At 59.2% G+C, this 27,286-nt stretch overlaps 3 protein-coding genes across 3 annotated transcripts; 2 read left to right on the top strand and 1 right to left on the bottom strand.

Moving 5' to 3' along the window:
* Positions 1–97: 97 nt before the first annotated feature.
* MRTO4 (MRT4 homolog, ribosome maturation factor) lies at positions 98–5,711 on the top strand. Its single transcript, XM_045859315.1, has 8 exons — positions 98–297; positions 2,180–2,238; positions 3,079–3,182; positions 3,854–3,935; positions 4,213–4,280; positions 4,564–4,715; positions 5,067–5,143; positions 5,244–5,711. The coding sequence occupies exons 1-8, from the start codon at positions 270–272 to the stop codon at positions 5,394–5,396; spliced, it is 723 nt and encodes a 240-aa protein (XP_045715271.1). The 5' UTR covers positions 98–269; the 3' UTR covers positions 5,397–5,711.
* A 492-nt stretch (positions 5,712–6,203) lies between these two features.
* Positions 6,204–13,472, bottom strand: AKR7A2 (aldo-keto reductase family 7 member A2). The gene is made up of 7 exons (XM_045859313.1): positions 13,042–13,472; positions 9,752–9,939; positions 9,446–9,550; positions 8,655–8,751; positions 8,357–8,456; positions 7,609–7,738; positions 6,204–6,595 (listed from the first exon to the last, which is right to left on the bottom strand). Exons 1-7 carry the CDS (start codon positions 13,364–13,366, stop codon positions 6,434–6,436), a joined length of 1,107 nt encoding a protein of 368 aa, XP_045715269.1. The 5' UTR covers positions 13,367–13,472; the 3' UTR covers positions 6,204–6,433.
* A 45-nt stretch (positions 13,473–13,517) lies between these two features.
* Positions 13,518–27,156, top strand: SLC66A1 (solute carrier family 66 member 1). The gene is made up of 8 exons (XM_045859314.1): positions 13,518–13,626; positions 18,685–18,900; positions 22,498–22,627; positions 23,340–23,427; positions 23,976–24,118; positions 24,277–24,369; positions 24,904–25,089; positions 26,628–27,156. Exons 2-8 carry the CDS (start codon positions 18,737–18,739, stop codon positions 26,694–26,696), a joined length of 873 nt encoding a protein of 290 aa, XP_045715270.1. The 5' UTR covers positions 13,518–13,626; positions 18,685–18,736; the 3' UTR covers positions 26,697–27,156.
* Positions 27,157–27,286: the final 130 nt, after the last annotated feature.

Below are 27,286 nucleotides of genomic sequence, written 5' to 3' on the forward strand. Positions count from 1 at the left end.
AGGTGCCATCTCCACAGAACCGTAGAGTTGGGACCACACGTAAAGCCCTCGATGGGGTGCTCAGCATTCGGAGGTCCTCCAACATGCGAAAAGTAGCCCTGGAGACGTGGGGAAGAGCGCTGGTGGATGCCGGGCGGAGAGAGGAGGGACGCACAGCTGATTGGGTCAGGCAAGTACCAGGACAGCTTCCGAGGGCTGTCCCAGAGTCCTCCGCGCCGCTGGGGTCCTAACAGGCAACACAGCCTTCCTCCGCACGTGTCTACAGAGCGATGCCCAAATCCAAGCGCGACAAGAAAGGTGGGTGAAAGGGACATTGGGACGCAGGGGGTAGCTCCGCCTTGTAGGTGCCGGCTGCGATGGGGGCGACGGGGCTTTGGGAGCACAGAATGAGATGCCCATGCCTCCCCGAGGAGCTCTGCGGACTCGCTAACAGGCAATGGGATGTTCGGGGCAGGAAGAGCATCCGAGGATGCTTGAGTATCGATGGGGCAAGGTAGCAGAAGCTGGTTTATCCAGCCTTGAGTGTTCTTCCAAGGCCTGCTGGGCCGGGAAACAGCCTCTGAGCCCTCAAACCGCGCCCGATCTCTCCCTGGCCCACCATTTCCACCTCAGCCCACCTCCTTCGGCATTCCATGCTGTCGCCATCCTTGCCGCCGCTCCCTTCCTCCAGCACAGGCTTGCTCTCGTGTCTGGCTCTTTGTACTTGCAGTTTCTGCTGCCTGGCATGCTTACGATCCGATCTTCGTATGGCTGGGTCTTTCTCAGTTGTCAGTTCACATTGGCATCTCCTAAGAGAGCATTCCTGACTATGCTGGTGTCTCTCTCACCTTGCCTGTTAAGCACTTCCACTTAACCGGTATACTCTATGGGCATAGGGGGATACAGCAGTTACAACAAGGCAGGCGTGGAGCCTTCATTAAGCTGAACACCCCGTAATACCAGAACTTAAATAACTAGAGTCGCATAGTGATGAGTCCCATGGAGTAAAAATGAGAAAAAGAGGTGATATTGTGTTGTATAGTGTGACCAGAGAAGATATCTGTGGTAAGGTGACAAATGAGCAGAAAGCTGAAGGAAGTGAGCAACCCACCAATTACCTGGATAATGGTGTTCTAGGAGAGCATGGTCTGAGAAGAGAGGCCAGTGTGGCTGGAGCAGGGGGCAGTGGGGAGCGGGGAGAGGTGGATTGGGCAGACTGGCAGGAATTTTAAGACCTTTGCAAGGAATTGCCTTTCACATCCTGGTGAAATGTGTAGTCATCTGAGAGAGAGCCTGAGTAGAGGAATTACGTGGTTTAACTACCTGAAGGCCACCCTAGTTGTCTTGTTGAGAATGGGATGTGTAGGGTGAAGGAGGCCAGGGTGGAAGCAGCAAGACCAGCAGTGATCCAAGAGCCGATGATGCTGACTTTGTTCACAGTTGTATCAGTGGAAGTGATGGGAAATGGACCATCACATCGTGTTGTGTTTCCTCCAGCGCATCCTTTGCCCCTGAACTGTGGGATTACCTTTCTGTATGTACACCTTGTGAAGAGGCACTAGGTCCCAGGCAGGATAAATAAGAGGTGGCCTCTTCCTGGGGCACCCCGGCCTTTGCACCTGATGCCCTGTTAAGTGTGTATGTATTCTGTGGAGGGAGTCATGATGAGGTCTGGCAAGTGTCAGACCCTTCTGGGTAAGGGGCCAGCTGTTTTACAGCAGGGGTGCTTATTCCCCTCCAAAGTGGCACTGCTGCATCCACGAGTCCAGACGGCAAAAGATGTAGCAGAGGAGGTAAACGATGAGGCCCCAGACTCATTCATTTCACAGCAGAGGCCAACCATAGATGGTCTCTGTGCACCATGGCCAAGAGCGGAAAGGGACCTGTCTCAGCCAGCAGGCTAGGTCTGCCTGAAAACACTCAAAGAGCAGGAACAAGCCCCACCCTCGCACCTCAGGACAATTCAAGGTTAAACTAAGAGGAGCAGGGGAATATCTAGTTTGTCCGAGTAACAGGAAATATGGCACAGAATCTCCAGGGTTGGGAACGCCAGAGAGAAGGCACTATGAGGACCCTGGGAATCGCTTTGCTGTCTCTCGTCTTACTGGCTCGATCCAGTCGAGCTCCCAAAGGTGAGAAGAAAATGGGCATCCAGGATATCTACACTCTGATCAGGTCTCCTTTTTCTCTTTCATGTTAGTTTCCTTAACCAAAACTGCTAAGAAAGGCTTGGAACTGAAACAGAACCTGATAGAAGAGGTAAGAGCATCTTTTTTTTTTTTTCCAGATCTTGTATTTGGTTTATAAAGGTGGGCACAGGACTGTACGTTATGGAAATATACTGTTTAAAGGAAGAAGAAAGGAAAAGGGTGCTGGTCCAGCCCCTTTTCCTCCAGGGGCAGCACCTGTGAAAACACCCACGGTGATGATTCCCAGCTGTGACCGAGCTCTGACTCTGTGCCCTGCACGGGGCACGCTGCACGTGTATCATTCAATTGTCCTTCCATGGGAGGGGACATTATCACTGTTCTGCAGTGGGGTACCTGAAGCTTCCAGAGATTTGTTAGTCTGCCTGACGTCAAAAAGCTGGGACTCAGCAGATGTGGGTTTAGCACCAGCTCACCATTTTCACTGCTTCGGGGCCGCGGGCCAGTGAGACAGCCGTCTCCTCCCGCACGAAGGTTCCGTTTCCCTGAGACCACCTCGTCATGGCTGCGGCCGGCAACGTGGGCAGGGCAGGGCTGCTGAGCCGCCTCTCCTTGAGAATTATAATGAGGCTTCATACCTTTCATTTAGTAGAATGCCTTCCTGGCCTAGCTAAGCATTTCTAGCTTGTTAACAGGTAACAAATAAAAAGAGAAGCGGCCACAGGTAAGTCAGAAACCTGGGGAGACGGTGGCTCAGGTTCTGCTGCACTTTGGGGGTCACACCTGCTTTGCCCCAGGGAAGTCATGTATGAAGTCGTCCTGGCGTAGAGGCCGCCGGCTCTAAACCTGCAGTTGCCAGGGACCCGGGGCCTATTCTTTCCCGTCTGAGGCCAGAGTGTTGTCCAGCCCGTGGTGCCCCTTGAACTTCAGCGCCCCATGAATTGTTCCACAGCTGCGGAAATGTGTGGACACGTACAAGTACCTTTTCATCTTCTCCGTGGCCAACATGAGGAACAGCAAGCTGAAGGACATCCGGAACGCCTGGAAGCACAGCCGGTGAGCAGGCAGCGGGGAGGGCCACCCTGCTGTCAGTCAAAGCCCGGGGCAGTTACTGACCCTCGGGCACCTGGGTCACACAGACGGCACCCTAACAGGGACAAAGTGCCACGCCCCCACCAAAAGGCACTTTTGAACTGTAATAGCTGGTCGTGCACTTAGCTTTTTGCTGGTTGCTCAGGGAATGTTTCGGCATCAGTCCCTCCTGGAGACAGGGCTCCCTTACCTCTGGGTCTAGAGTTTTTAGGACACCCCGTCAGTTTTAGGAAGTCGGGGTGTGCTCTGGGATGCACCAGTGCCCCGACGGCAGTGTGGCATGTACTGTTCTGGGGCTGGAATGGTGACAGTGCAGATGACCACTCTGGTCGTCCACGGCTGCGCCAACGCTGGTTCGGACCATGAACAGCCGCTTCCATACAATCTGGCGGGGAAGGCAGATTATCACGTAACACCCACAGTGGGCTGCTAGACAGAATATTCTAGGTCAGGTCCAGAGGCAGGAAAATACTGAAGGGGACCCTGGGCCGGAGACGGTGGGCAGGGCTCCGTGGAAGAAGTGGGAGCCTCCCACCACACCTTCAGCCCCGAAGCCGGACTGGAGCTGGTTTGCACTCAACCGAGGGGAGCGCTGGGCAGGCCGTGGCCTTCACAGACCCCTCCTCCCTCCACAGGATGTTCTTCGGCAAAAACAAAGTGATGATGGTGGCCTTGGGTCGAAGCCCATCTGACGAGTACAAAGACAACCTGCATCAGGTGAGTCTCTGGCCCTCACTGGGAGGGGCCGAGGCGCCTTCTCTTCTGCTGCGGCCATGAGGCGCACACTGGCCGATGGCCTGGGCTGGGAGTGAGGCCTGGCTTAGAGCCCTGGTTCTCCTGGAACCTCCAGGCCCAGCGAGTAGACACACGTACCCCCAGCTGTGTGTCAAAACTGCCTCCAGATGTTGCCAAATGGGGGCAGGGGGCTCAACGTAGTGCCCAGTTGAAAAACACTGCTCTACTGGGACCAGGCCAACCCACTCTTGTTCTTCAGGTCAGCAAGAAGTTGAGGGGTGAGGTCGGTCTCCTTTTCACTGACCGCACTAAGGAGGAAGTGAATGAGTGAGTGTTTTCAGGGGTGTTGGGGCGGCGGAGGGAGAGGTTGGTGAGGGCTTGCGGTGGCGGGGAACAACCTGGGGACTTCGTACAGTGGAGGCATTCAGTAAGAACCGGCTCCGAGGATTCATTACTGAGCCTTTATTCCCAGCGTGGTGCTCCAGGTGGGCTGCCACCAACAGCTGAGATGAACGGGAGGTGGGGGAGGCGGGACCCAGGGGGGCCTGGCCTCAGGTGGGCCGATGGGCCGGTCGGGAACCTCCCCACCAACCGCCGCTGGTCCCCCAAGGTGGTTCACGAAGTACACGGAGATGGACTATGCCCGCGCTGGAAACAAAGCAACTTTCACCGTGAACCTCGACCCGGGGCCCCTGGAGCAGTTCCCCCACTCCATGGAGCCGCAGCTGAGGCAGCTGGGGCTGCCCACTGCCCTCAAGAGAGGTACAGCAGGGTCACGGTGTAGTGGTCGAGGGCGCAGGCTCCCAAACCCGACAGGCCACCCTCTCCTCCCCTTTCTGGCAAAGCAGGTTATTTCTCCTGGCTTCCGTTTTCTCATGAGAAGGTGGGGCAAGAGTGTCCCCCATCGTGGGTGGGGCGAAGGTGGACAGTAACTTGCACCCAGGACACAGTACTGAGGGACAACGTGGGGGCCGCTGAGTACCACTGATCAGCCCGTGCCCCGCTGTGTGCTGGAGCTGGGGGACAGGTGGCCAAGCAGGCTCCTCCCGACTCTGGGCAGCGGGCAGAATGCTCTGCCAGAAGTAACTGCTTGCCTTCCCGCCTTCTCTGCAGGTGTGGTGACCCTGCTGTCCGACTACGAGGTGTGCAAGGAGGGCGACCTGCTGACCCCGGAGCAGGCCCGCATCCTGGTGAGTCGCCTGGCCCCTCCCAGAGATCTGCAGGCTGTGGCTGCAGGGGCCGAGGAAGGAACGCGCCCGCCCCTCCTGACTGCGAGTCTGTCTCTTGCAGAAGCTTTTCGGGTATGAGATGGCTGAGTTCAAGGTGACCATCAAATACATGTGGGATGCACACTCCGGAAGGTTCCACCAGATGGGAGATGACTTGCCGGAGAGCGCGTCCGAGTCGGCAGAAGAATCAGAGGATGACGATGATGACTCCTGAGGGGCAGGACCAGGACCGAGGGCTCCAGCGGGTCCCGGCACCGTCCTGACCTTGAGGGCCTGCCCCGCGTTCCTGGGCAGCAGCTGTTTTGCTGGGGACGGAGACGAGGAAGGGCACTGGGGACAGACTGTCTTTCTGCAGGAATAAAACTTTGCCTGCAGCTGTCTCCCTACAGACGGCAAAAGGGACTTTTCTCAGAAAAAAGGCCTTTGGGTTTGACTTTTGTTCGCCTCATGAGTTAGCCTCCAAGCACTGGTTCCTGTGTGACCCCTGGGGACAGGAGAGTGGCCACCAGCGCTCCCTTGGCCCTCAGTGCCCTTGTGTGCACTGGGGACTCGCTGAGGAAAACCAGCACCTGGCTGCCCTCCTTGCCCCTCCACACCCCCCTTTCTCTCCCAGACCGGAGCTGAGGGTCTGGGGTCCAGACGACCAGGGGCTTCAGCAAAGTGCAGAGGAAAGAGAGAGCTAGCACTGTCCCATGGGATTCTGGGAGTTTGTCTTCTCCCTAGGGGTGACTAATGATAGGATTTTGCCCAAATTGTTCTATTTGTAAATATTTCAGTGAAGGCATTTGCAAACAAGAAAAGGGGCTTCAGGTTGTGGGGGTGGCCTGTTTTCTGTCGTGTGTGGAAGGGCCACCACCTCCAGTCCCGCTCTGGAGAGGTCAGGTGAGGCTCCTGGGGAGCCTGAGGACCGCCTCCCACTGCCTCCACCCGAGAAGGTGAAGCCGCGCTCCAGACCCTCCCCGGCACACCCTTGGGAGGGACAGGACGGGCTGCTGGCGGCAGGAGAGACAAGCCCACCGGGTTGGCTTCGGGCCTGGGCGACACCAGGTCAAGAGCCTGCTTTATTCCGACAAGAGATCCAGCCTTTACACGCGGGGAAGGCAGCGGGGAGTGGTGCGAGGATACAGGAGACAATCTGTGAACCAAGACAACGAGGAAAGAACGGGCTAAACAGAGCAGCTTAAGGCCAGGGTGAGAAGTGAAGGGTGGCAGACAGGGCGCACCCCCTGCCACCTCAGGTCAGTTCCGGGCCTAACGGAAGTAGTTGGGGCACTCATGGGCAAGCAGGTGCCAGCCCTGGTTGAAGGCCTGCACGACAGCGGGCTCCAGGGGCCCCTCCTCCGTGGCGGACAGGTTCTGCTCCAGCTGCTCCAGGCTGGACATGCCCAGGATGACCGCGTCCCCGTGGGCACCCTGGAAGGGGAGATGGTGGACAGATGTCAACGCACCAGCTGGTGCAGTAGCTCCAGCCCCACCCCTGCTACGGCTGGCACTCAGGTGTCTGTTCCCACCCTGCGGTGTGACAGGGAGAACTTCACCTTGCCTTCAGACATCTCTGAAGCCCTGCCTCCCCTCTCAGCAGCAGACAGACCCAAGTTCAGGGCCACCCAGCAGCCGGGTAAACCTGGGTGGGTTACTCGACCTCTCTGGGCTTCAGACTTCCTGTGCTTTGCAAGGTGACTGTGAGTCACACAATGAAAAGTCTGAAGTGCTCTGCTCCAGGCCTGGCACCCAACAGGCACTCAGTGACGGGGAGCCACACAGGGCTGAGGCTGAAAGAAGGGAACTGGGACGGCGGGGGAGGGCAACCCCACCAGCCACAGAGCTGGTCTCCACGGCGGGCCGCCAGGGACAGAGCAATGCTAGTGGTTCAAGATGCAGGTCTCAGGGGTGCATGCCCGGTCACATGTAGCAGTGGGACCCTGGTCAAGAGAAGTAGTCTCCGAGCCGGTATCGTGTAAAATTGGGATTCTGCCTCACACGGCCAACAGTGTTCGTGGCAGGCCACTGAAGGGATTTACAAGCAACACAGTATGTATGCCCTGGCTGGTGTGGCTGAGTGGAGTGAGCGCCAGCCTGAGGACCAAACTTTAGATGCCCGGTTGGCACAGGGCTGGGTAGTGGGCCAGGCCCCCAGTTGGGGGCCCGCAAAAGGCTGCTGATGGATGTTTCTCTTCTCTTTCTCCTTCCTTTCCCCTCTCTAAAAATAAATAAAATCTAAAAAAAAAATAATAATAATACAGGATAACCACCCAAAAGCTGGGCCATGGGGAAATTTCAGAGGAAGAAAAGGAGTAAGCTCAGAAGTCACCAAATAACGACGTAGCCCTGTCCCTTCTTCCACTCCCCCCACCGCCACCCGGCCAAAAAAAAAGGGGGAAACAAACAGAAGCAGAGCCCCCTGGGCGGGGCAGCGGGGTTATTACCTGGAGCTGCGAGTGGTGGTACATCCACCGCAGGGCGGCCGAGGTCATGCTGGGGGCGCCGGCGCCATACGCAGCCTGCAGGGCCTTCTCCACCAGGGCAATGGCCTCGAAGTGGTGCTCCTTCCAGAAGCTGGGCGGGGGGGGGGCGGGGGGGCACAGAAGTCAGCAGCACGGGGTCAGTCGTGCTGGAGGCCCCAGGCACAGAGCCAAACGAGGCAGCTGCGCCCACCCCGAGCCCAGCCGAGCAGCACGGAGGGGCCGGTGCCTGCTCCGGCAGCGGGTCTCTTGCTTTGTTAGGCAGCATTTAGGCAGCAGAAGCACTCGGGATGCGGCTCCCTCTCCTGACACCCCCACGACATCTTTGCTCCTAGGAACCTGAAGCCTGCCCTCTCTCTACCAGTGGAATGCAGGCAGCTAGGTCAGGGGGCAGGCCCCAGGCCTCTGAGCCTCAATCCCGGGCTCTTCCCTCCCAGGAGGCGATAAGCATGGCTCAGGGAACAGCTGTGACTTGGAAGACCTGGCATAAGATTCGGGGGTCCTCGTTTCCTCCCAGAGGTCCCGAGACAACAAGAGACCCCACGGAGGGTTTAGTGATTCCTGCAGGAATCCACAGACATAGGTCCAGGCTACAAGGGAAGGCCTGGAGCCCCCAGGAGAGCAGCCTAGAACCTCTCCTTTCAGGGAACAGGGACCCCCCCAACCGGCCCCCGCCGCCTTCAGCCACCGAAGGCGGACATCTCCAGCTCACCGATTCCTGTAGGTCTCGGCCCAGCTATTTCCAAAGAAGCGGCCCGCGGGCTGTTTCCTGTCCTTGTCTTCATACTTGTACTTGCCGGTCAGCAGGCCCCCTGCAGGAAGGCTGCCCTCAGATCCCCTACCCACACTGCTCCCAGAGGCTGTTCCGGACTCGGGAACAGTGGGGAGACCAGGAGGGATGCAGGACACAGCCCAGCCTCTTGTCAAACCCCTCCCTGCTTCCCGGGGCCAGGAGCACCCACCCACCCCGCTGGGCGCGGCCCGGACCCCACACCCTGCAGCAGCCATACCAGCCAAAGGGTTGTAGGCGTAGAACCTCAGTCCAAAGTGCCTGAGGCAGGGGAGGAGCTCCGTCTCCACCTGCCGGGTGGTGGCGTTGTACATGCCCTGCGGGCAGAGGGCCAGCTGAGAGGGGCGCGTGCCAAGGGAAGGAACCCCAGCGGCCGTCGCTTAAACCCTTCGGTCAAACCTGCCCAGGACCTCAGCGATGACCTCCCAGCTCACTAGTGGTTAGACAGGGGATGGGGAGACAGGGTTGAATCTCAGAAAGGGAAACTGGACCAGAGATATCATTGCACAAGTATCTGTGGGTGCCAGGCTGGACACTGGGTTTTCAAACACGAGTGAATCCAGCAAGGTCTCTGTCCCCAAGACATGTCAGAGCTGAGTTAAAAACACAGAGAGGAGACAGGTAACCACAACAGAGGCGGACTCCCTGACTACAGCAGGCGCTCCTAAACACCGGGTGGATGAGGACTAGGTCTGGAGACCAGGGGCCCCGCTGCGGGGTCAGGAAAGGCTTTCCAGAGCCATCTGAGTGAGACTGGATCACTTCTACCAGGGAGAAGGGGAAGCAGGAGGAATGGAACCGAGCTGTTCAGAGCAAGGCTGGCGTGCAGAGCAAGGAAGCAGGAAGGATGGGACCAAGGTGTTCATGCAGGCAGGGAGGGGAGCCAGGACCAAGGGAGCAGGCACCTACTGGCTGGGCTGAGGAGCACCCTGAGGGCACCCTGCAGGGCCTGAGCAGGAGCATGGCTGCTGAGGAGAGAGCACGGGGCAGTCAGAGGGGTCCTGCCCGCACCTGGTACACAGTGGGAAGGATCCAGCCGTTGCTCTTGCAGAGAGTGCAGATCTCGGCCACCTCCCAGGCGGCATAGTTGGAGAGGCCAAGCTCCACAAACTTGCCCTGCAGGGAAGAGGTGGTGGTCAGAACCCAACACAGTCCAGGAACCCAGGAAGGGGAGAACAGGAAGGGGAGACCACGGTGAAGACCCTGGGAGTGGGGACTGTCCCCAGCTCTGCTCTGGGACAGCCCTGGAGCCTCCACTCTCCAGGCCAAAGAGAGGAACAGCAGACCTCTTCCCGGAGCCCGGGGCAGCACCCTCACCTCCTGGTGCAGCTGGTGGCAGGCGCGCAGCGTGTCTTCCACGGGGGTGCCGTGGTCGGGCGCGTGCAGGTAGAAGAGGTCCACCTTGGGGCACTGCAGCCGTTTCAGTGACGTCTCCAGCTGGGACCGGAGACTGTCGGGCTTCAGTGACTTCCCATCCCAGGGGTTGGCCTTGGTGGCAATTTTCACTTTGGAGGAGGAATGCAATGGTTAAGAGACTTATTATAACCACTTATTAGCCATGTGACCCTGGCTAAAGTATTTCAGGTCTCTGGGCCTCAGTTCTACGATCTGTAAAATGGGGGTGGTGATAACGGCATCGTCCTCATTGGGAGATCGTGAGGGTGGAGTACACGATGTTACAACTAAGTCCTAGTGTTCACTGCCGCTGTAACTATCAGTGGTCATCAAACTGCCGGCTGTGCCGGGCCTTGCGCTAGAGGCTGAGTCCACAGAGATGAGCTGAACACGATCAATCTCTGCCCTCAAAGAGCTCAGAGTCTAGAAGGAGACATTACAACACAGTAAGGGCAGCACAGAAAAGCGCCAGTGCTAAAGAAGCCCAAAGAGGAGAGACTGCCGGGGAAGGCTTCCTGCGGGGTAACCCCCAGCTGAGTCTCCATGAATGAGTCACAGGGAACCAAAGGGTCACCAGTTCGATTCCCAGTGAGGACACATGCCCAGGTTGTGGGCCAGGTCCCCAGTAGGGGGCGCTCAGGAGGCAACCACACATTGATGTTTCTCTTTCTCTCTTTCTCCCTCCCTCCCTCCTCCTCTCTAAAAATAAATAAATAAAATCTTAAAAAAAAAAAAAAAGAATGAGTCACAGTCAACAAGGAGGGATGGGAAGCACATTCCAGAGAGCGGGAACACAGGCAAAATCAACGAGAAGGCAATACGGTGTGTGAAAGGCCGTGCTTGGCAATTCTGAGTTACACGAGCATAAACTCCAGGTATGGAGCAATGCGACAAGAGAGAAGAGAAAGGGCAAGGACCTAACCCCAAAGGGTGTCCTCAGACACCGCCACTCAAATGTTCCAAGTGAGTGTGTTCTGCACCCCGGCTGCAGTGTAGAGAAAAAAACTCAAGGGGGCAGGCCTGGAAGTATAAAGACAGGGAAAGTGTCGGTCAAGAGTCTGGTGTGAGGATTCAGGGGCGAGACGCCCCTGCATCCGCCTGAACGTGAGCGCCGACAGAGGTCAGCTGGGAGACGGGTAGGAGACTAAAAGAGTACGAGGCACTTACGGCTTCCCTTGCCCTTCCAGACTCACGGAAGCGTGCTCACCACACACCCCCTGTCAAGACACAATCCGCCTGAGACCTAGACAGCGTTCTGCCACGCCAGCAGCGTGGAAACTCTCTAAAGAACGCTGGCCGTCTGGATGGGTGGGTGGACGCAGTCTGTACTATTCGTACTTGGCAAAGGCAACTCAGCAGTTCAGAGGGAAGTCATCAGACCTCTTCACGTGTGGGAACAAGTCGCACAGCTTTTCGACCAGATATTCCCCGGCATGCTTAGTGTGAACTCTGCCTCACGCTTAACCTTTGGACTTGGGCCCAGTGAACGCTAGGCCTCAAAGAAGGAACCAGGGCAGGGCTGGCGGAGTAAAACCAATTCAGAAACAAAACCTTCACTATCAACAAAATTTTTAGTTTCAGGTAATAGTGATTAAGCTTAGTAATCAATGCATGTAAAAGCTATTGTTTTAGGAACTGAAGGCGTGCCCCACCCTGACTCCAGGAGACTAGAGCGGTTCCACCTTTGGGCCCCAGGAGGACCGCAGTAGTCCAGGTAGTGCCTGAGTCCCTGTGCTCCAGGGGGAGCTGCCCACCACCTGGGGCACAGATGAAAGAATGCTGCGGCTTTTTATCTGATTGACTTTTTCCTTGAATTCCAATCCCCTTGCCTACACTTTTCTTCTCCTTATAAAAAGGATCGGTTGAAAATGGAATTTAAGGCAGTCTGTTAGGATACAAACTCACTGTCTTCTCTGAGCACCAGTCATCTGAGCAGAGCGCCCATAAAGATTCAATCCCTGTCTCTGCTTATTGGTTCGGTAGGTGACAGGGAGCCCGAACGCCGGCTTTTCCGGGTTCATTCCCATTCTGTTCCTCCAGGTCCACTGAGCTACGACCCAAAGGGGAAGACCCACAAGGGCTGGGGAAGAAGAGCCTGGGGGTCGGGTGGAGTGGGGTGGGGGGTTGCCTCAGAAGAGGAGGCAAAGTGTGGCAATGACAACAGTAGCTAGCGGTCACTGGGCCCCACCCTGTGCCAGGCACCCTCCTAGGCACTCCTACTTCTAACGGCATCAGGCTAACAAGGGGCAGTCCCTCCACACTCACACATCCGCTATTCAAGCCACACCTGCCTACTGACCGCCCTTCCACACATCTGCCACTTAGCATTTCCGAGCCCAGTCTTTGCACAGCCGTGCCCTCAGCTCTAATGTCCCCTTCCGTCATTCTCTGCCCAGCAAACCACTACGGATCCTTTAAGGCCCAGCTCCAGCCTTCTCTGAGCCTTCCCTAGTGTGTCTCCCGGTTCTGGTCATCCTGCCCCCTCCCCTCCTTCCCCCAGAGTGCTCCTCCTTCTGGGTTCCCCAGTGCTCATTGGCTTCAATCTTCCCCACTACACTCTGAGCTCCCTGGGGGTGGGTTAGGGTCACTTTCCCTGTTATGACCCCAACACAAAGCCTGGCTTGGGGCTACCTTACCCCCTCTCTCACACCTCCATCTCTGGTCCCCAGCCCAGCCTGGCCCACTGCAGAGCTACAGCTTTCCCTTAGAGTACCAAGGGGACGGCCAACTGAACAGAGCGAAGTCTGGGTAAGAACAGGATGGGTAAAGGGTGCTGAGGGAGCTCATGGGCGGTGAGGGCAATGGGGAGACTGGCACAGGCAGAGCACCTGGGGCCTGGGTATGGGCACCTGGCAGGACTGGAGGTGGGGACGGCACAGCTCTGGAGATGAGTGCAATCAAGAACACCAAGAAAGCAACAAGTGTAGAAAGCTAAGGGCTAGACCAGGCTCGGGGTAAAACTTGGGAGTTCCCGAGTTGTAACCCCTAGGAAAGAGGTGAAGGTGACCAGAACAGCACTGTTCGTCTGTGGGGCAAGATGTGCACCAGGCCTAAGAGCTGGGGATTCAATTCACAGAGTTGTAAGTCGGCTAGGGGAGGAGACGAAGCAGCTGGTCCCCACCGCAGTCGTTGCATCATGGCTGGGGTCGGGTCATTGTCCTGCACGGTACAGGGGGAAGTCAGGGACCTAGGACGCGAGCGCTAGGCGTTACCTCTGCAGTCGCCGCCACCCAGCCCGAGCCCCAAGCCGCCCACGATGCTCTCGGTCTGGCCGTCGCTGTACATGAAGGCCGTGTCCAGCTCGGTGTGGCCACGCTCCAGAAAGGCGCGCACAGCCGCGGCGCTGGCCGGCGCGTCCATCCGGCGCCCCATCTCCATGGTGCCCAGCACGGTGGCAGGCCGGGCCGGGGAGCCTGAAGCGGACCGCGACGGCCGGGACATGGCGGCGGCGCTGGCTGTGCGAGCCTGCGGTGGCCCGGGGCTACGCGCACAGCGGACCGCGGCGCGGGCCACAACTTGAGGCGCGGCGCGCAGCATGGGGTCTGCGCCTGCGCGCTGGGGCGCCTGGGACCCCGCCCACCGCCGCGGGGAGGTGTCCCGGGAGCGAGGACAGCGAGCGTGGCGCCCCTTCACGCACGCTTCGCTCGCTAGCGTGCCCCAGCGACCGGGTGACGAGATGCGGCGCGAGAGGCGGAGCCACGAGTTTCGGGGGCGGGGCGAGGTGGGGCCTCGGGTCAGCTGACCCGGTCAGTGGCGACACAACCCAGAAAGCCCGCCGGGCGGCGGATCTGGACCTGGTGAGTGGGGTTGAGGCTTGGGGCAAATACGAGGCTGCGGGTCGGGGCTCCGGGGCTTCCCTGCCACGTCTTTACAGCACCCTCCCCAGCCCCTGGACCGCCCCGGGACACTTGTTCTCTCCTTTGGAGCGCGAGATCCCGGGTGAGGATCTGAGCCGGGATTGGGTAGCCTTCGGGGGTCTCCTGTCCCCCTCTTCAGGGGCGACCAGGGTGGCCTCTCGGACTGACCTGGCCAGGGTTTGGGGTCTGGGTCCCGGGTTCTGACGGCTTTGTTTTTCCCAGGGCGGGCCAGGGGAAGGGGCCTCGCGGCGACTGAGCGCTGACCCCAGCGGGCTGCCCTGTCATTATCCCGGCGGAACAAGCGGGCGGCACTGGGCTGAGTCACGAGTTTGCCCAGAACCTAAAGTCCTGGAGGGGATGGTACCCGCAGGCCGGGACGCGCCTCCCCTCCACGTAGTTCCCAGGTCTGCGAGGAGCCCGGATTGCATTCTCCCCACCTCATACCTAGGCTGGGTCTGGGCGTGTAAGGGTTGGCGCTAGTCTTGTCCATTCAACACTTACTGAAGGCTGCTGGGTGCCGGGGACCCTTGGAGGGGCTCTTGGGGGAGCGCTGCAGCTGGAACACAATAATGGTCATCCGTGGCCATCCCTACCGTGTTTAACCTGTGCCAGGCACCCTGCTTATCGCTTGGCCTAGATTATCTCTTTTATCTCCGCAGTCAGCCCAGGAGGAGACTTGCATCCCCCCCCCCGCCCCCATTGTACACATTGGACCTCTGAGGCTCCATCTCTTGCTCAAGAGTTCTGTGCTTGCAGGCATCAGGCAGGTCAGCGCTAGAGTGCTTTCTCCTCAGCCTTAAGCCCCGTGAGCTCATAACTGGCTCTTTTCTTGTCTTTCTCCCCTTCCCCCATTCCTCTCTCTGAGCATTTTTACTGTGCAGCTGGTGTGTCTAGACGCTCAGTTTACAATTCGGTTGAGGGGGAGGAGTGGGCTTAAAGAGCAGTGACCGCTGAGGATAAGCATTCTTCAGGTCTGTGGAGGGGGGCGGGGGTGACAGGTGTTGCCCGGCCAGCTTTGTGAAGCCTCTTTGAGAGAGCAATTTAGAACTTGGTCTTACTATTTCTACCAGCCGCCCCCACCCCTACACACACACACACACACACACACACACACACACACACATACGAGGACACTGCTAGGCCTGGGGACGGGACAGCAATTGCAGAAAGAGCCTGGAGGCATGAGAATGACTATTGAAGACCTGGGCGAGGGACAGGAGATGAAGCGGGGGCAGTTATTGAAGTACCTTGGGGCTTTGCCTCAAGGAATGTGGACTTGACCTGATAGATGAAGGTCACTTGACAAGCTTCAGTGGAAAGCATGTCCTTGACTCAGTTTATCACCTGGGAGAGGAGTGTGGGTGTGGCAGGAGATGCCTTTTCCAGCTTCTCCGGCGCAGCCTTTCCCAAAGCGCGCCCACATGCATCAGAATCAGCCGGGGGAGCCTCTGACCCCCAGCCCAGACGTGCTGCTCCTGAATTTTGAACGGTGTGCCCTCCTTGATTCTAAGGCACCCACGCTGTGGTCCCTGTCCACAAATGCAATCAAACTTTGTTACAACTCTGGACATACATCCATTCACTCCGTGCTGTTTGACCACACGGGCCCATTTCCGGAAGCCAGGCCTGCAGCCCAGGCTGGCTCCCCACCTGAGTCAGAATCTGGGGGTGACAGGCCATATACACAGCGGCCCTCAGAGGAAGACCCTTTCTGTTCGGGGCTCAGGCATGTCTCAGAGCACCCTGAGCTGCACCACAGCCTTGTGCCTGGGCGGGGGACCACCTCCCTCCCTCACCGGGCACCTGTCTACCTCATTTCTTCCCAACCTGGTGGAAAGGGGGAGCGAGGGAGTGGCCTCAGGGTTGCTGAGATATTGGACTTGTATCCACAAAACCGTCATTGCCCAGCGTTGCCAGGCACTGGTCTAGAGCTCTGTGTGCATTTCACCGGCACAACCACCCCAGGAGTGAGGCTTGTGCTCCTCAATTTATAAACAGGCTCAGACAGGTCACTCACTTGTCCAAAGCCGCTCAACCTTATCTGTCAAATGGGGACGGCATTCCCTACCCCCCAGGGAAGTGACGAGGATGACCATGTACATTTGGGATCTACAAGAGGAAGGCGGGCAAGGCAGTCGAGTTCAGGGATGGCCGGGGAACAAGTGTATCTTGGCGTTGCAACGATGCAGTGACCTGAACTGCGTGTTAGTGTGGGGTGGCCTTGCAGGTGCTGGCGGCAGGACAGCAGGTGTTTAGACGGTTGCAACATCAGCTGTGCTAAAGGCCACCCAGGTGGGTCACCAGGAGGTAGGAAGAGGCTTTTGGTCGTGCCTGCTGGGCCCTGGAGATGCTGCAGCGAACCGGGTAGGCAGCAACCCGTGGCCCCTTCCTCCCAGCTGGGGGCCTCTGCCCGCTGCAAGTCACATCGGGACTGAGAGCGTAGAATTGCCTGAGAAAAGAAGCTGAGTCGCTTCCTTTCCCTTCCTGACAGCCTCAGGCACCGTGACCTCAGCAGTCCCGGGGTTCCTGTCAGGATATAGCATCAGGGCTGCTATAACCGAACACCGCAGACGGGGTGGCTTATAAACACGGATATATTTGGCGCCGCAGATTCGGTGTCTGGTGAGGGTCCACTGCCTAGTCACAGATGGCTGTGTTCTCACTGTGGCCTCGCCTGGCAAAGAAAGAAAAAGATAGAGAGGGAGAAAAAGCAAAAGTGAAAGCTCGCTCAGGTCTCTTATAAGGGTCCTAATCCACGCATGAGGGCTCCACCTTCCTGGCCTGAGCACTTCCCGAAGGCCCCACTCCTAGCACCATCACCCCGGGTTAGGTTTCAACAGAAGACTTTGGGGAAGACATAAATGTTCAGTCTGCAGCTCCGGACATCGCTTTAGGAAGACCCTGGGCCTCCCAATAGCATAGGAACTGAAGGCAGCAGGAGGAGCCTCGCGCCGGAGTGGAGCCGGGTGGAGGTGGGGGAACCCCTCAGAGCAGTGAGAAAAGGGGAAGCGTGCCGGCTGGCTGCGCAAGAAGCGGCACAGCCGTGCCAGACCACAGGAGGGTCTGCTGCGCCCAGGGACAGAAGGCCTGAGGCAGCGGGGCCTGGTGGCTCTGAGCAGGGGTTTGTGTCCTGGTCCTGGCTCTGACTCATGGCTCTGCCACTTCCTGGCTGGATGGCCCTGGCAAGCCACTTCCCTGGCTCCTCTGCTTTACAGAGTTGACATGAGGACAAAATGCATCCGTGCACGCAAGGCACCGCAGAGAGCTCCGTAACAGGGCCGTGACGATGCTTGCCTGGCAGAGATGGTGTCACCTGGCCCTGCTTTCACTTCCTTCGCTAGGGTTGTCACACAAGCAGTGACTGCCCTAGTCACTGTGCGGGGTGCCAGGGTCCCGGGAGGGGCCTTCCCTGCCCACCCCATGCCAGCCAGCCAGCCAGCCATCTTCTGGCTTTGGCGGTGGTGAGAATGGGGCGCTGGCTCTGGACTCCTTGCCGGCGGGCACCCCGCACAGGTGAGCTTTGGGAAGGATATGGCTTGAATGCCAGCCACCTGTGCAACCTCAGGATCCCCCTGGCCCTCATTTCCACCTGCCTCAGCTAACCTGTTGATGATGGAAGAAACGTCCAAACCCATAGAGAACTTTTATCAGAGTTTATTTGAGTCAAACGGATGACCTATGCCAGAGGTCGGGATCTCATGCTGCAGGGAAGAGCAGTTCTGCAGCTTCTTTCATGCATTTGCGATCACGGAGGGAACGTAAGGAAGGTTATAAGAGGGTGGGAGAAAGCAAAATGGGGGTCAGATTACAGACTTACGTGCTTGCTTGCTTTTCGTTTTAAGATTTTATTTATTTATTTTCAGAGACAGGGGAAGGGAGGGAGGAAGGGAGGGAGAGAAACATTGACATGCAAGGGAAACATCAGTTGGTTGCCTTTCACACCCCCCACCCCCAACCAGCAACCTGGTCCACAACCCAGAGATGGGCTCTGACTGGGAATCGAACCAGCAACTTTTCAGTTCACAGGCCAGCGCTCCATCCACTGAGCCACACCAGACAGGGCCTTCGGTGCTTTCCTAAGGGTGGTTACATCTGGAGGGGTATTCCTGCCAGCACTTCAGTGGTGTTTTAACCCAGGTGCACGAGAGCAATGGATAGCACTGGCTAAAAACCCTTTCCCTAAAGAAGTTATATGCCTGGGGCGTGACTACCCACCCTGACCTACCCAGTTAGGAATTTATGATCAGATCACCCTGGGAGGTTACTTTCCATAGAACTCCTTTTTCTTTTCTTTTTTAAAGATTTTATTTATTTTCAGAGAGGGGGGAAGAGATGAAGAAAGAGAGGAGAGAAACATCAATGGGTTGCCTCTTGCACTCCCCAACTGGGGACCTGGCCCGCAGCCCAGGGATGTGCCCTGACTGGGAATCGAACTGGCGACCGTTCGGTTCACAGGCAGATGCTCAGTCCACTGAGCCACACCAGCCAGGGCAGAACCCCTTTTTCATCCACAAACCAATGTCAGGTGACAAGCTACTACACAGGCCTGCCCTCAACAGACCCTCAGACCCTCACAGTGTAATTTACAACGACAAAAGATGGGAAGCAACCCGAACATGCGGGTTAGGACAAAAACGTGGCATGTCTGAGGGCTCAGCTCCCTGCACGGTGTCTCTGAACTCATCGGGCCCGCACGGCTGTGTGAGGGAGGCACTGTCTTCGCCCGGTTCACAGGGGAAACTGAGGCACAGAGTCGCAGCATTGGTGGAGCGAAGGTGCGGTGTGGAGGCTCGTGTCTCTGGCTGCAGACCCGCGCTCCCTGCGCCCGTGGTCCGCACGGGTCTGCTCTGGTCTCTGCACTCGAGGCTGACTGTGCCCTTTGGTCCAGGGGCATGCTCAGGGCCAGCTGAGGGGGCTGGGGCTGGGCTTCGGTTGGGGGGCACCGTGACTGGGACCCAGACCTCCCAAGGCTGAAGCCCCTCTCTCTTTGCCCCGCAGAGCCCTCGCCTGCCCCGGCGCACCAGCGCCCTCCCTCCCGCCCTCTGCAGCCATGGTCTGGAAGCAGCTGGGCTCCGGCAACTTCTCCAGCTGCCCCAATGGCTCCCGCCAGTGGATATGGGACGTGTTTGGTGAATGTGCCCAGGATGGCTGGGACGAGGCCAGCGTGGGCCTGGGCTTGATCTCCATTCTCTGCTTCGCAGCATCCACCTTCCCGTGAGTAGTGCCAGGATGGCAGGACGAGGGAGGGTTTGCAGGGCTGGGGCAGTGGCCCCAGGGACCACAGGACACGGGGCCGCTGTCTGGCCGTGGGTCTCACCAGACTCAAGGCCAAGGGTACTCCCTCCCCACCCCTACTCCCAACCTGCCCAGGAGGGCCCTGCCCTGAGCCCACCCTAGGCCCGGCCTTGTGCTGGGCATTGCTGACCCCCAGGTAATAATGGTAGCACTTGCTCCTGTTTTTTGAGTGCCCCGCTATGTACTCAGCTTAGTTCTAGGCACTTAACCTGTTTTTAGCTCATTTAGTCTTCACAGCAACCCAGTGAAACGGATAGTTCCCATCCCTGTTTTACGAGGACACAGATCCGGAGCGGTTAAGTACAGTGCTCTAGGTTGCACAGCTAGGGGGAGAGGAGACCACAGGTGGGACGGCTGGGATGCATCCCACGGGGCCTCGGCGCTGTGGCAGTCTGGTGGTGGCCAAGCAGTGATCACGAGACAGTGCGGCCACTGCTGTGGTCAGGGACCAGAGACACACGCTGCATAAAAGCACGTGGTTGGCGCCTGGGCTGCGGATGTGGACAGCAGTGAACTCTGTCTACACTCAGCTGTGACCCAGGGAAGTCGCTTCGCCGCCCCGCACCTCGGTTTCTTCCTATGTGAAACTGGAATGTCGGCCCCTGGCTTACAGGGTTACTCCCAGGGCGGCAGGAGGGAGTATGTGTAACGCCTGTTCACGTGTGTGTAACACCTGTCCACTTGTGTGTGCCCAGCCCCATAACTGGACAGAGTGCGCGGTCAGGGCCGTGAAGTCAAGAATTCTTCACTGCTGGGGCACCCGCACTTCAACCTGAGGATCAAAGATGAGGGTTTCATTAGGAGCTTGACCTTCTTCAAAAAACAGCTTTATTGCCGTGGCTGAGGTAGCTCACGGGATTGAGTGCCAGCCTGTGAACCAAAGGGTCACCAGTTCGATTCCCAGTCAGGGCGCATGCCTGGGTTGCGGGCCAGGTCCCCAGTCGGGGTTATGTGAGAAGCAACCACACACTGATGTTTCTCTTCCTCTTAAAAAAAAAACAGCTTTATTGAAAGATAATTCATATCCCCTACAATTAGCGCATTTAATTGTGTAACTCGCAGGGTTGTGTAACTATCACCGCAGTTAGTTTTGGAACATTTTCCTCACTGTAAAAAGAAACCCAGAAAGGAACCACCCGCTCCTCCAGCCCCTGCACCTCCTGGCCCCGCCTCCTCTCTGTCTGTGGATCCGCCCACTTGACCTTCATGAAGGCGGAGCCATGCATCACGGGGCCTTCCCTGGCCGGCCTCCTTCACTTAACAGGATGTCTTAGCGGTTCCTCCGTGTCTGAGCCTGGATCAGTACGCCCGCCCTTGTCACGTGCAACTGCTGCCCCGTGGTGCGCGCGCCAGTGTGTGCGCATTCATCCGCTGATGGATATACACGTCGTTTCTGCTTTGCGGCCGTTAGGGGTCAAGGCCACTGTGTGCATTCACGGACAAGTTTCTGTCGGGACGTTTTCCTGCTCCCGGGGAGGCACCCAAGGACTGGAGTCGCTGGGTCACACGGTGACTCCATGACCGATCTCACAAGGAGCTGCCGCTGTCGGTGAGAGCGAGCTCCTCTGCCCTCGGGTTCGCAGATGGACGGAAACGCAGCTGGGCGGCACCCACCAGGCTGCAGAGGGGACGGAAGTGCTGAGGGTCCTTCGAGTGCAAAGTGCCTTCTCGAGGAGAATCCGCCCCGCGTTCTCAGCGTCTGGGTTGGCCCGAGATCGTAATCCTGCGCAGGTGGCCAGCGGTCTGGCTGCGTGGACACTTTGCCCAGGCCTTCCGGGGCTGACCAGGGGGCTGCTGGAGGGTGACGTCCAGTCGGGCATGGCCACAGGGCTGGGGAGCTGAAGAGTGTACGTTCCCAGGCTGCCGCCTCCCCCTGTGTGGTGTTAGGAGTTCAGCAGCTTGACCACAGTGACTCCATTTTGTCTCTTCGCTCCATTCCCCGCCGTTTGTACTGAACTGCCTGCTTCGGGTCGTGCTGGGTGTGACACGTGCTGGGTGTGACACGAGGAAGTGAAACAGACCCCGCCCGGCCTTTGCAGACCTTCCCTTCCAGTGCCCTTTACAGAGGCGACCTGGGAGTCGTTGGGGAAGGCAGGCTGGAGAGAGAAAGGCCATGCCACGGGCGGTGATGTCAGAGGCCCTGGCGGGGGCCCTTAGAAGACAGACCGGACAGGTCTGGGTGACTGACGGTGGCCGAGGGACCGAGACGCCCAGTGGTGGGGGGAGAGCTTCCCCGGAGCCACCTGAGGAGCGGGCTGAGGCTTCCCCTCCCTGCTGTGGCATCTCGCCGGCCCTCCTGGGTCTGGCTGAGCAACCAGTGAGGGGGCGTCACAGGCCCGGGAGACAGCCCCAGGTGAGGACAGGAAGGGCAGCCACCTTCCCGCTCCTGCTTAGGGCTCAGCCTTTCCTGAGGATGACAAAATTATTTTACCTGCAATTTATGGAGATGCGGCAAGTCACAGCACCCTGAAGGAGCTTTGGGAGACACAGGCTAGACCTTAACTAAGGGCCTGCTCAGTGCCAGGCCTGTGCGAGGCGCTGGCCCTGGCCTCAGGAAGCTCGGGTCCCGGAGGGCCCAGGCTGTTCCAGAGGAGGAAGGAGAAGGTGCCTTGAGCTTCCGGCAAGAGGGCCCCGAGGAGGAGCTGGTATTTCCAGAGCAGCGACAGGGGAACAGGGAGGCTGGGCGGGCCGCCTGCGAGCCCAGAGCTCAGAGGAAGAGAAGGCGGTCCCCGTGGGGCAGGACTGGGGCCCGGGGTCTGGGAGTGTGTCCTGGCTCCCAGGCTCCCCCGGCTGCACGAGCTGACTGGCTCGGCCCCGACTGAGAACAGGCCTCCACACAGACTTGACCACGTTGGGGGGGCTGCGGGGACTGAGTGAGTTAACGCACACGAAGGGCTCAGAGCTGTGCTGTGCTACCATCAGCACTGGGCCCACTCTGAGACCGAGGACCTTTGGGCAAACTCCCAGGGCGTGAATGCTGCCGGCTTCTGTGCCAGGGCGCCATAGAACCACAGCCCTGCCCTGCGCGGTGCCCTCGGCAGACAGCGGGCTGTGGTCCGGCCCATCATCTCATCATCGCCCGCTCTCGAAGACAGGGCAGCGGCGGGGCCCCGGCCTCGGGCTCGCCGCCACCAGCCCCGTGCTCTTGTCAAACTCCCTGCCCACTTCATAGAAGAAAGAATCGGGGGAGTGGTTCTCAGGGCCTGACCCTAAACCTCAGGACCCTGTAAATACCCCAGCTCCCCACTGGGTGCCCCCAGGGTGCTGTGGAGGAGAACGTGAGTAACGCTTTGGATCTCTCCAGGAAGGTGCTCATCACATCGAGTTCCCGGGCTGGAGGGATTCTCCCTGGTACGAACCCCCAAAGGGCAAAGAAAGGCTCACGAGGACTCTGCCTGCCGGGCTCCCAGTGACCTGTGTGGCCGCTGCCCCTGCCTCACTGCCCTGTTGTGGTGTCCCATCGGGGGGGCCGTTCTCTTGCCGACCCCCGAACTCGTGTCCCCCTCTCCGCCGCAGACAGTACATCCAGGCCTGCAAGACGGGGAACATGGACCAGGCCCTGTCGCTGTGGTTTCTCCTGGGCTGGATCGGCGGAGACTCCTGCAACCTCATCGGCTCTTTCCTCGCCGACCAGCTGCCCCTGCAGGTGGGCTGGCCCCGGGCAGGGTGGGCTACCTCGGTTAGCCATGGCAGAAGCTTTGGGACCCCCAGCAGGAGAAGCCGGGGCTCCAGAGTCCTGACCTGTTGTTCCATCCTGTGAGGGCCCCACATGGTGGAGAGAGCCCTGTGCCCTGCCAGGCAGTGCGACAATGGGCTGGCCACTGCCCTTCTCTGGGCCTCAGTTTCCCCATCTGCAAAGTGACCGCATCAAACCAGAGGATCGCTGGAGTCTTTTCACCTCTGAGGTGCTACGATCCTGACAGAGCTTGGCGGGGTGGCAGCCAGAGAGTGATGGTCGTCCCTCGACAGAGCTGGGTGTTGTCATTCTCCTGTGGGTGGGGGGGAGGAGCTGGCATTAAAACCCAGGAATCCGCCGTCTTCCCGAGGCACCTGGGAAGGCTTCACTGCCTCTGGGTCAGGCCGGAGCAGGATCCACACTTAACCTCCGGTCCCTGGTGTCCTGACGTGGAGCCAGTAACCACGTCCCCCACCTGCCCCGGCCGGACGCACTGCCTGCCTGGTCTCTGGTTCTGCTGGGTAGGAACTGGGCTCCCGCCTTCCAGATGAGCAGACAGAAGCCCAGAGAGGCGAAGTGACTTGCCCTGGGTCCCCCCGCTGGGACGTTCCAGCACTGCCCTGGTTTCGGGGCGTGGGCCCCAGAGCCAGGGACTCAGCGGATGCCCCCACTTCTCTTGCAGACCTACACAGCGATGTACTACGTCTTGGCAGACCTGGTGATGCTGTCCCTGTACTTTTACTACAAGTTTAAGAACCGCCCCTCTTTGTGTGAGTACGGAGGTCCCTCCATGTCAGCTAGGCGGGGGGCAGCTGGGAGCAGGTGCCCCAGGGCTGGGTGATGAACCTTGGGAGGGCTTCCTTGAGCCTCATCCGAGGCCCAGGGGTGGTACGCACATCCAGGCAGGACCACGGGGGCCCCCTGCCCTTGGGTTCTTACTCAGCAAACATGGCTTCAGCGTCTGCCCTGTGTCTGGCCCTGGGCTTGGTTCTGGGGAAACGGGTATGAGGCCTGCAGGCCATCACTGCCCTCAAGGGCTCAGAAGAGCCAAGGCCGAGGTCAGAGCAAGGTCGGGCTGGACGAGACATGGCCCGAGGCACCACTTTTCATAACATCCTTGGCGCCCCACCACCCTCGTCACTTTACAGCCCCAGGAGAAGGGTGCTGTTACTACACCCATTCCACAGGTGAGGAATTCATGCTCAGAGAGGTTAGGTCACCTGCCCAAGGTCACAGAGCCACCAAAGGGGCGGTCCGTCCCACCCCGTCTGCTGCCATCAGACACCTAACTTGGGCTTCCCTCCTGCCTCGGGTCCAGTGTCCGCCCCCATCAACTCCCTGCTGCTGTTCACCCTGGGACTGGCGTGCACCGCCCCGCTGCTGAGCGGCGCCGGCTCTGGGGCCGCCCCGAGGGAGGCCTTCAGGGGGCGGAAGCTCTTGTCCGTGGAACCGGGCAACAAGGTGAGGTGTAGGTACGTGATGGGAGGGGGGACTGGCGTCAAGGGCCCTCCCTGCAGGGCCACCTGGCTGGGGGGATTGCCCTCTAGGAGGGAGCCTGGGGACCTCACCCTGCACCCCCGGTCCCCACTATCCCCAAACATGCCCTTCTGCCTTCCCAGCCCTTCACTCGGCAGGAAATCATCGGCTTTGTCATCGGCTCTGTCTCCAGCGTGCTGTACCTGTTCTCCAGGCTGCCTCAGATCCGCACCAACGTGAGCCCTGAGCCGGGGTGGGGCCGAGCGGGAGAGGAGAGCCAGTCTGGTGGCTCCGGCTTCCGGGTGAAGGAGTAGCTCGGTGCACGAGGTCCGGGGCCACCCTCCCTGTTGGCTTGGGCAACTTAATCCAATGCTCCAGGCCTCAGTTTGTGCCTCTGGAAAATGGGCGCAGTGCTGCCTGCCATGCAGGGATGTGTGTGACCTGTTGAGGTCAGGTGAGAGGGGCTGAACTTAGAAGCCCCAGTGGACAGGAGAAGGTAGGGCAGCAGGGATGGGGTGCTCGGGAGCAGGGCATCGTGGGGCCAGCGGGCAGGGCACGACCTGGGCGGGAGCGCCTGGGAGAGGGGCTGCAGTGGAATGGGTTGGTTCATGTGCCCGGCCCATGTCGGACACTGCGCACAGGGGGAAAGGCCAGCTCAGGACTACACGCAGTGTGACGGTGTGGCAGGGCAGATGGACACGGGGACAGGCACAATCCAGAGTGACAGGAGCCCCGTTTGAGGTCTCTGACCCCACGCCCCTCACCCTCAGTTCCTGCGGAAGTCGACCCAGGGGATCTCCTACTCGCTGTTCGCCTTGGTGATGCTGGGGAACACGCTGTACGGGCTGAGCGTGCTGCTCAAAAACCCCGAGGTGGGCCAGAGCGAGGGCAGCTACCTGCTGCACCACCTGCCCTGGCTCGTGGGCAGCCTGGGTGTGCTGCTGCTCGACACCATCGTATCCTTCCGGGTGTGCGGGGTGGGTGGGGGGTGGGGTGGGCAGGGCAGCCTCTCCCTGTTCGCGGCCTCCACACCCGTCCATCCATCCACCGTCCATCCACCACCCATCCACCATTCATCCACCCACCCACTGTCCATCCACTATCCATCCACCATCCATCCATCCATCCTCCATCCATCATCCATGCACCATCCATCTACCACTCACCCACCATCCATCCATCCATCATCTCTCCATCCACCATCCATCCATCCATCCACCCAGTCATCATCCATCCACCACCCATCCATTATCCATCCATCATCCATCCACCACCCATCATCCATCCATCCACCCACCCATCCATCCACCCACTCACCATCCAGCCAACATCCACCCACCGTCCATCCATCCACCATCCATCCACCATCTATCCATCCAACATCCATCCATCTATCCCTCCATCCATTTATCCATCTATCATCCATCCATCTGTCCATCCATCCATTCAGAGCCAAACCTGTCTGCCATGCGTCCTGCTGGGCACAGGGCCCAATAGTGAGCAAGGACAGGCTGGCCTTGCCTCAGTGGGGAGGCAGACAGGATGCAGGTAACTATAAATAGTTACTATACCCCAGTGACACCGAGTGCCACAGAGAACAACTGCATGAGTGTGTGACTGGGGGCTGTCCTGGGTAAACGGCTTAGCAGAAGCCTCCACGGTGCCCTTTACTCTGTGCCCTGAAGGAGAAGTGGGGCAGAGGCATGGGAGGGGCGTTCCCAGCTCAGGCGGTGCAAAGGCCCTGAGGAACAAGGGAAGGAGAATCAGCCAGAGGAGCGGAGGCGCACAAATTAGAGCTGGAAAAACCAGGGTTCGAATTCTGACTCCACTCTTTCATGGCTGTGTGACATGGAACACACTGTTAACCTCTCTGTGCTTCCGTATCCTCCGCTGCACGGGGGTTGACAGTCGCCGCCTCACCGAGGTAATGGGGCAATTACTCAAGACGAGGCATCCGGAAGCACTGCACACGGCCGGCCTGCGGAGGGCGCGCAGCGAACGTTTGCCAGGCGGCCCTGTTCTTCAGGGCCTCGCTGGGAGAAAGTAAACATGGCCGTTGCTTACACATCTGCTGAGTCCCTGCTGGGTGCAGTGAAAGAGGGGTTGAAGGTCACCTGAGACAAATATAAGATAATGTTGAGTGTCTAGAAAAGTTAAAGCTCTAGGGCCCTCACATGGCCCCGGCCACCTGGTAGACCTCCCAGGACACGTAGGGTGGGAGGAAGGCAAGATCATGGGGGCCGGAGTTGGGGTCGCTGCCTGAGTGGGGAAGACCCCAGCGCTGACTTGGACGGTGAGGTTGGGCTGGGGGCTGGGGAGCTCGAGGACACTCAGAGTGGAGGGTGTGGGCAGAGCAGAGAGAGGCCGGGAGGCGGTGGCTGGCCCTTCCCACCTGCCAGAGTGCGGCGGGGGGGCGGCGGGAGCTCTGCAGGGAGCCCTGGGGGCAGGTCCAACCAGTCCCTGCTTGCTTAGACCTTGACACCGGCCCCTCCAGATCTCCGTGCAGTTCCTGGTCTACAGGAACACCTCCACCCCGGAGCGCCAGCCCCTCCTCCCCGGCTGACCCGGACCCAGGCCACGCCCAGGTGACCGGGATCTCCAGATGCCACACCAAGAAAGACGTGTGGGCAGCCACAGCGCTGTGTGGACTCCGGACTAGCCTGTGGAGGGAGCCATGGTCGGCGGCCTGGTACTCCTGCCCCAGCTGCCTACCCCCAGGCTTCCCAGTCCTCAGGGGCTGGCTCCCCCAGAAGCCTGCCTGACTGACTTCCGGGAGCCGGCCGGCCTCAAGGACCAGCCTCTGCCCTGCCCCTGCTGCAGACTCAGCCCTCTCCCCCCAGGGTCCGAGGCAGCCGTCCCTGGGGGCCTTGAGGGAGGGGCTGCAGCTGGGACCACACCCCTGAGAAAACCTCAGCTCACCTACCTCATCCTGCCCCTCGCCCCCGGGGCAGGACACGGCCGCAGCCAAGTACCCAGGGCCGTGCTGTGGACCGCAGCCAGCCTAGTAAACCGTCCTTCCCGGCCAGGCCTGTTCTGTGACTCCTTCCCAGGGTGCCGGGGTCTGGGCTGCTCTGGGAACAGCGGTGGATGGGGACTGGGGCCCCAGCTTCCAGGGCCCAGGTGGGGGCCGAGAGGGTCAGGCTGTGGGACAGC

The sequence above is a fragment of the Phyllostomus hastatus genome, unplaced genomic scaffold (genome assembly GCF_019186645.2).
Source record: "Phyllostomus hastatus isolate PE091 unplaced genomic scaffold, TTU_PhHast_1.1 phas_scaffold_182, whole genome shotgun sequence".
Taxonomy (NCBI): Eukaryota; Metazoa; Chordata; class Mammalia; order Chiroptera; family Phyllostomidae; genus Phyllostomus; species Phyllostomus hastatus.